This window comes from Aplysia californica, unplaced genomic scaffold, assembly GCF_000002075.1.
Source record: "Aplysia californica isolate F4 #8 unplaced genomic scaffold, AplCal3.0 scaffold00598, whole genome shotgun sequence".
Classification (NCBI taxonomy): domain Eukaryota; kingdom Metazoa; phylum Mollusca; class Gastropoda; order Aplysiida; family Aplysiidae; genus Aplysia; species Aplysia californica.
The window spans coordinates 15,052-24,202 of NW_004797868.1; the positions used below are offsets into that span (position 1 = coordinate 15,052).

The following is a 9,151-nucleotide window of genomic DNA, read 5'->3' on the forward strand; positions in this document are numbered from 1 at the left end:
AAATACTCGTAGTTATATACGTGAGCTTGTTTTGATCCACAAATACTCGTAGTTATATAAGTGAGCTTGTTTTGATCCACAAATACTCGTAGTTATATAAGTGAGCTTGTTTTGAACCACCAATGTGTTCTTGGTGTGCCTGCTATAAGGTCGTCTCTCTTCATTATTCGCCTTCCCCAAGCAAAGTCAAGATGTCTATCGAGGAAAAGTTTACATAAAAGTCCCGCCGCCACTCCTCGCTCTGAATTCACATACTTTGCGTGTAACCAAACGTTTGCTTTTTCATTTTTCACTTCCCAAAAGTGTTCAGATACCACTTCGGAATTGTTTCTTGCTCTCAGAAGTAGAGTTGCTTCAACACTTTTCGATTTACAGGCGAATTTCTGAGGTCACTTTATCCAGAGTGTTCCCGAGACGTCGTACACACACGCAGAAAGCCGTGGCGTTTAGACCGACGCTGAGAAGACTCACTCTCAAAGGACTCATGGATTCTACATACATGGAAAGGTGGGCGATGAAGTGGACGTGGAAAGGATGAGGTTACTCTGTCGGTTGACGATAAAGCATAACTGTTAGATTTTGCTAAAGAAGCAACTAGAAGTGAATCGAGTACATGTGAGATTAGAATGCCTAGACAGTGATGATGAAAGGATGGAAGTTAGGACTTGCGAGGTTGTTGAAATTACCATATGGAGACGGATGTAGCTGTAGAACTGTAAAGGAGAGTAGAAGAATTCAAAGTAAATGAAAAATGAACAAGAAGAATTTGTATAGGGATGAGAAGATATAATGCTGTGGGCTCGAAACACAAACAACTTTCCCTGTGTTTCTCAGTTTACTGGTACTCCATGGAATCAAAAGTTTCAAAACCCAAATAACTGTTTTTGTCAGATATTTACTTACCGACCATTACAAAGGAGTTGATAAACTTTTATAAAACTGACACAAAATGATCAGATGGGAAATGGATCAATCGCAAAGATCAGCAAACCTTGGCAAATCGTGTACGTTGCGTACCCAGGAAACCAGGTAAACTTGAAAAAATGGAATGATTCTTTGTATCTATTTTCCTTCCAATGGGTGTACTCAAGATACTGACTCTCTACGACCACTGACCTTGAAGCTCATGCTTGCACCCATCTTTCTTCTGAATAACGGTGTAATGTAAAGAAAAGGGTTCTTTGTATTGATGAAACCAAGGCGTATTTCAAAGGCCGTTCCCGATTCAAGGTTTATCTGAAGGATAAACCCACAAAGGAAGGATTCAAACGTAGTGAAGTTTACAAGGGAAAATCAGGGTACATCTATTCCCTAGAGATGCACTGTGTCAAAAGAAGAATCAGCAATAGCCCGTCAGTGTAACTGTAAGTCTGATGATGCCACTGGCCCCATATCGATCTCTGCTCATTTGTGGCCCCATATCGATCTCTGCTCATTTGTGGCCCCATATCGATCTCTGCTCATTTCCAAAATTCTGCTAAGTCAAGTTAGTCTATTTTCTACAGAAATTTTCATCTTTCGGTAAGTGAAAAAAAACCCAAAAAAACTTCAGAGAATCAAATTGTTCATATTCTGAAAATTTTAGCTTTGCCGACATACTCCATGGGTCAATTCGTTGTTTCGACGTTTTAAAAAAACACACTTTGGAAAGTTTTAAGTTAGAAGACTCTCAAAGGAGAAGAGAAAAAAACAAATATTTTGAACTGAAGAAGAATCTGTTACCGAACTGACTATTTCAAACTATTTAAGCAATAAAATTTTGCACATATATATATATATATATATATATATATATATATATATATATATATATATATATATATATATATATCGTCGATGGGATTCACAAACCGGCTACATGCAGAAAGGCAAATTTTACAGGAGGGACAAAAAACTGATTATTGTTAAAACGCGCAGCACAATCTTTCATATTTTTAAACAGAAGGTTAAGTTATAAGTGTTGGGAGCAAATACTACTTGATTTTTCTTAAATACCACAACCGATAGTTTTATTTCGCATGTAGCCGGTTATGGAATCACAAAAAATGTGCAGCACAATGCAGGTGGCCGGTTCTCTGCAGGTGGCCGGTTCAGGCAGGACGCTTCCCCGCACAGCCGTGACACGAGGCAGCATGTAGCCGGTTTGTCGCAGCTGTGTGCCACTGTTCGTCGTCATAATAAGTATAGGCCGAGATCTACGTGGACGACGGCGAGTTATAGGATTTGAACTAATTGATCTATCTTAATGAAAACTGACTGGTTCAAACTGGGTTTGAATCTTAACCTGGTCGATTCATACACAAAATGCTTTAGATTAGAATGACAAGTTCAGTGCTTTGACTGGTCCTTTATCAGTAAATTAATTAACCCTGGTTATTGGGAGGTGTGGGTTCAAACTTTGTTACCTGTCGATTTATGATGGAAATTTTAATGAATTTAATTTAATATCCTAGCTGCTCTCTCGCCTAGTATTTTACATTAGGTGACCAGTACTAGGAGAAGTCGTCGACCCGGTGTCTGAAGGCCAATACATGTACTTGAACATGTGCAATGGTTAAGGTTCAACGCCCTATCAACACTATTAGGTTATTCAAGAGGAAAAGGGGGGGGGGGGGACTATATCTGCCCGTGTGGAAATTCAGCTGTACTACGTGAAATATCCCAAAGTGCCAGGTCATCAATTGTTCGACTAGAATTGTTGATAAGAAGACATCGCTGTGTTTACAAAGATATCAAACAAAACCCCAAACCAACACAAATTCAGTTGTTGAAAAAGCCAGGACAAAACTTTTTTTGAGTATTTGTCTGAGAAACCTTCACTTTTGTTCGATATCCCCCAAGGGCAGGGCCTTGGTATGGCAAACGTTGGTCTCGGGGCTCTAATCTGGATCGGGAGATCATGGGTTCGGTTCTCGGTTGAATTATAATAACATTTAAAACTTGGTCACTTTACATCTTATTGTCTGGGGCGTGATTGAAAAAACATTAGTATCGTTTGATTGCACATAGATGGGCTCATTTCTTCCTGTGCACTATCTTTCATCATTCCTCACGCTTGAATTCCTACATTATAAATAAACAATGAAACAGTGTAAGCTACATAGACGACAAAAATCACTTTTGAATTCAATGATTGTGAGTCTCTGCTTTCCCTATGAGCAATGTTCGGTGCTAGTCAGTTGACAGAGCGTGGTAAAATGGATGGTAGTCAACTGGCATGACATCTTACACCATTAGGAGATGTTAGTATTTCTCCGTTTTTCATTTTCCTGGAGCTAGTGTAGGCAGGCGTTGGGTCAACCAGCTCCCACTTTGGTTGGTTTGACCTCTTGGGAGAATTTGGCGGGGCTCACCTCCGTGACTCATCAGGATACACCTCCTGTCCGTCACCGAAGAGTCTCCGACTCTCTTACTAGGTTGGAAATGGTCGGAAATGCTCTTAATGTAATCCTGAAAGTCGTTGGTGTTGCAGATATTTCACATGGTATGGATGGGGTTTGAGCGTGATGACTGTGTTTTATGGACATGCTGGGCTGACACATAGGTAGGGGAGTCTTCAACCTCCTCTCGATATAGTTGAGCTGGGAAACCCACGTCTGTTTGTAAGATGCTCCTTTCCTGGTTTTCTTTGTTCGATTTGAACCCTGTTTCAAGGCACAAATAAGAAGCGGCTTTGCCGAAGTCGAATATCGGTTTGGTATGTCCAATCATCACCGTGTAAGAGTTACTTTTGGCAGCCAGGATTCCTTTCACAAAGTTGATTATGTACTTTGTAAATTCGTTCTGTCTCAGCCCACCAGACCAATCTCAGCAACGTTGTAGAACGTAAAATGATGCACCGATATTTTAATCTTGTAATACAGAGAAGACGCATCGCTTCCTAGTACCAAAGGAACAGCTGGCACGTCCATTCAACACCAGAGTGTTTTTCATCTTCACCTAAGGATTTGAAGGCTATTTCCTTGTCGGCTGTGGCTTTCTGTTTGTTTCTTCACTTTCAATGTTTCAACCAAGCGTGTTCACCCACGTTGCCACAATAATCAAGTAAACATCGCAACGATACTCACGAGGACAGAACAAAGCCAAGTTGAGCTTGTCGAAAATTTGCTTCACCAGAGGGAGCGTTGCTTCATTTCTGTATAATCTGAAGTGTAGAGGCATTACACGTCAGCGAAACTTTGGAAAGGGGCCTCAAGGTACAGCTTAGTTGAGCCATACAGTAATATAATGATTGTCGAGATAACTTGTTGAACACTGAGGATACATCGGCCACACGTGCATTCATGTTTGACTCCTCGTTCATCGCCCAGTTCCTAACACATCATGTTCCAAAGTCCGATGGTTGACACAATAAAGAAGTGACAGCAAACTTTCTCCGCAAGCTGTCAGCTACGTTGTTGAAAATACCTGAATGCGCTTTATTTTCTGAACCTTTGGTCTCTTCAGACCGGCTTGATCCAGACGCATAAAACACTGCTCCCGATCACATCATCTTTTTTAAAATGAATTACAAATGTACGGTTCTGTACCCATGTGAGTCTCCATACTGCTTTTAAAAAATCTGTCTCCTTCCTTATAACTGAATTCGTCCCAATGGTATCTATTATTCTGACAATAGTATATTTTTTGGATTTGTTGAGCTATTCTAGCTTTTGTTATTCCAGCCTTTTGGTCTCATTTCGTCTCCAGTTGTGCTAGTCAACTTGTTATTTTCGAGAAGGCAGTCCCTCACAAGGATCAATTTTACCATTTCCTTTTTCCATTCCTCTTCTACCCACCTCCCTGCCGCACGTGTCCATAATCTTGTCGCAAGAATCCATTCCTTTTGCATACATCACACATGCCTTCCGCCGCCTTCCAATTCTATGTCCATTAGTTCCCTCGTTATTGCTGCCTACAGCTGTAGGGATCTCTGGCAATAGTATAAAGAAAAATCTCAAACTCAGGGTCATTCTTAAGAATACCATTGATACTTTCTGAAAGTGAAATGTACAAAACACCAGGGTGAATCGGAGTCGATGGTGATAGCCATGGGCAATATCGTGGCTCCATGATAGAGGTGAATCGTGGATAATTTGCTGGAGTGCACTTGCCATCGTCGGCAGTCTTCTCCAATGTCTTTGCCAGACTCAGCTTTACCGGGCATCTATCTCGACATAGGGAATCCATCATGTATCCTCAGCCAGACTCATGTCAAAATGTCAAGAAAGTGATATTTGAAAAGGACTAGCATTGATTATTATAGAAGAACTGCATTAACCAGGATGAACTATTCTGTAAACCTGACAAAGATAGCCATTTCATATTTCGGGAGGTTTTTTTCTCTCTTTCGATGACTTGTTCTTGGTCCTTTCTTTACCAATCGTGAATCACAGATGACGCCGGCGGAGGTTTTTGCCTGGAACCACTCTCTCTCTCTCTCTCTCTCTCTCTCTCTCTCTCTCTCTCTCTCTCTCTGCTAAATATATCTCTGGCATATTAATACTAAAACCAAATACTTGAATAGATGACTTTATTGATGCGTGATAAGTGAATCGTAAGAAAATGATGTCTGCCACAATATAGTATACATCATGACTGAAACGTTTACTTTTGCGAAGAGACCAATGAATAATATCAGTTCACACCCAAGGTCACAGCGTAGGATAATTCCAAGAACAAAAAGGATTGCATCCAGAAAGTCAACAATGAAATAATAACAATAGAGTGCATATTATTATTAAAATATTTTCTATAATATTTATAGTATTAGTTTTGTATTACTACTTCTGCTGCTGCTGCTGCTGCTGCTGCTGTTGCTGATGATGATGATGATGATGATGAGTATAATGATGGTATTACTATACTGCTATTACAGTTGCTCTGCAGCAGCTAACACTAGAATCTGCTATAATACAACAATTAATGTAGGCGAAGGAGGAGAAGAAGAAGAAGAAGAAGAAGAAGAAGAAGAAGAAGAAGAAGGAGAAGGAGAAGGAGAAGGAGAAGGAGGAGAAGAAGAAGAAGAAGAAGAAGAAGAAGAAGAAGAAGAAGGAGGAGAAGAAGAAGAAGAAGAAGAAGAGAGAGAGAGAGCTTGTTGTAAAGGTGCGGGCCCATAATGTGCCTGGAACTCTATTGATCTTTCATGTTCTTATGTCTCATCTAGATGCATAAATTAATTGACAAATCTAATCTAGTAAATCGAATCACACGAATGATTTATATTATAAGTCACTTCATTGTTGACTATAATATTATTTATCTCGATGAACACTGAAAACAGTTTACAATTCTGTCTAGTTCAAGAGAAAAAAACCATACGGAACGGTCGGGGTGATGCGCTGCGGGGAAACATGTAGCCGGTTTTCGATGGCACGTGTCAACGCGTGTCGCGACGGTCTGGTGAAACCGAAGCGGCTATGTACATGGCCGGTTTTACGATCCCATTTTTCCATCAGCTGCAGGTGTCCGTTTTGGAAAGTATCAATTAAAACATATTTCTAGTTTTTTTTCAAACCTAATATTTATTGAGAACACGTATTAGGCTATTTACTATTCATTTAAGCAAATAAAAAGATTTTTGAAATTTTTGCATGTAGCCGGTTTGTGAATCCCATCGACGATATATATATACTACACATGTCTGATCAGGGATTACAAACGCGTAATTACTGTCTCCTTTTTTCAGGGATTTCATGTAATTCCTGATTATTTCAGTGATTCCGTGACATCTCCGAGTGAAACAGGGGTTAAGCGTTTTCACCTAAATATAACGCGTATTCACTAGGTACGTGTTCTTACTGTAACATATTATATTATATAGGCCTATATGCTTTTTACACAGTGTGAAACCATCTTTTTCAGGTGCTTATCGCGTGGTAGAACTTCAGACTTCAACTTCAATCCAAAAAGATGAAAAAGGATGATGAAAAAACCAACAAAACAAAACGTCTCACTCACGTCTCTCGGTGGCTGTGCAGATTACGAAGGCCTGGGACCCACACGGCCGGACGGAGAAAGTTTTGAACCGGGGCTTGGACTTTGCTGACCACACTAGCCCATGGCTTGCCCATTCTGTTCTCTCGGTAGATATCTGAGAGAGAGAGAGAGACCCTGGATCACAGAGACATGGTAGATATCTGAGAGAGAGAGAGAGAGACCCTGGATCACAGAGACATGGTAGATATCTGAGAGAGAGAGAGAGAGACCCTGGATCACAGAGACATGGTAGACATCTGAGAGAGAGAGAGAGAGAGAGACCCTGGATCACAGAGACATGGTAGATATCTGACAGAGAGAGAGAGAGAGACCCTGGATCACAGAGACATGGTAGATATCTGAGAGAGAGAGAGAGAGAGAGAGACCCTGGATCACAGAGACATGGTAGATATACTGAGAGAGAGAGAAAGAGAGAGAGACCCTGGATCACAGAGACATGGTAGATATCTGAGAGAGAGAGAGAGAGAGACCCTGGATCACAGAGACATGGTAGATATATCTGAGAGAGACAAATCTCACACAGACCTACCCATGACCAACTAGAACCCAACACAAGAAAAGAGAGGGATCTAGAGATAGAGATAGAGAGGTCATTATTCCCACACTTCAAAACCACCTCCAAAAGTTCAAAATACAACTCCTACATTTACTTCCTCAGCAGACCTAAGAACACTCATAAACATTTTCGGCTTCCGGAACACATGCCATGCACAAAAATACAGTGTAGCAGCTGAAGCACAAGTCACAACAAGATGGACAAACTGACGAGAAGTATCGTTGTCTGTAGCCAGGAACCCATTCCAACACGCATGAAGTGAGAGAAATGTACACGTGTTCTTTATCTTTCCCTAGGAGGACACAACATTGGGTCCTTCAACTTGCCAGAAGGGATTCGAACCAACAACCTTTTGGTAGCAAGATGGAATAGCAGCACCGACACCACAAACATGGGACGATGAAAATACCCAACTTCCAACTGTTCTGTTCCTTCCTGTCAAAACATGTTTTACATCGCTCCTGTATCATTGAATTGCATAAATAAAAGTAATTTTACATTGTGACTTTTCGAATTTAAAATTGAGCTCAAATAATTTCAATAAATTATACCAGGTAGATCTAGATCTAGAATCTAGATCTAGGCTATAATATTGTAAGACTTAGATCTAGTAAGAGGCTCGCTGACTGTTGACAAATTTAGTAAATTAGAATCGTTCATAATATCATAGATTATAGATCTCCTCTATAGATCTCTAGTTTGCAAGAAAAAAAATGAACACTAAACAAAAACTTCCTGTCAATAGAGAACAAGGACAGTAGAGTAAAGCCAAAACTGCTGCGTAATTGTGAAGCCGGCCCTACAGTGGCTACAGTTTAAGAAAACTTGTAACCTCGTCATTAACGATCCGTTCTGTTGACCCTAGTGCCCTAGTCGTGTACGGTATCATGCATAGATCTATATATCTAGTAGTACTAGATCTAGTAGATCTATAATCTATAATCATGTCCTGAGAGGTATCAGCGAATGAATGCATGCCATAGGCGATAGGCCATAGGCCTACGTAGCCTACGTCGTATCGTATAACATGACAGCCCGCTACTGCCGCTGGCTGCATCGCTGAATAAAATGAACATGGTTTTGAGCAAGTAGGCCTACTGGTCGAAATATTCTCAAATACAAGAAAATGTGGTTCACTAGGTGCCAGTTCCATCATCTATCACTCTACGTTACCTCCAACAATAAAAGCGACCAACACTGCTGAAACAAAAGCTCTAATGCCCATGAAAGATCGACAGTTCTAAGTCCACACTAATCTCCCAGTCGGCCGGTCACTGGTCATGCTTTGTTTACACCGGAAATGACCTTTTCGAAATTAGAATGCGAAACGAAAGCTGGAGTAGTCTATATTTATAATGATATTTATACATGTAATTTCGAGAGGTTTCTGTAGCAGCTGTTGGCTTGGCCTAGCCCAGATTGTAAGACCTAAAACTTTTGTTATTGCACTCCTCTCCGACACAACCCCCCCCCCCAATCTGATAACCAGTTTGAATGCTTGTATCTTACAGTCTCAGGCGTAATCATTCTTAAACAGCACACGGCGATATCGAAGTGTCAATTTCGTTTCCTTGGCAACCAGAAAGGGGTGTGGCAGGTTGTCAAGCACAGCTCGGG

General features: G+C 40.7%; 1 protein-coding gene across 1 annotated transcript in view; it reads right to left on the reverse strand.

Moving 5' to 3' along the window:
• The window catches only part of LOC106012991, a gene marked incomplete at its 3' end in the record, with an annotated part of 23,396 nt that extends 14,577 nt beyond the window's left edge, over positions 1–8,819 (reverse strand). Inside the window, 2 exon segments of the mRNA XM_013087525.2 lie at positions 6,940–7,072; positions 8,708–8,819. Of these exon segments, the coding sequence (XP_012942979.1) occupies positions 6,940–7,072; positions 8,708–8,759 (185 nt within the window).
• Positions 8,820–9,151: the final 332 nt, after the last annotated feature.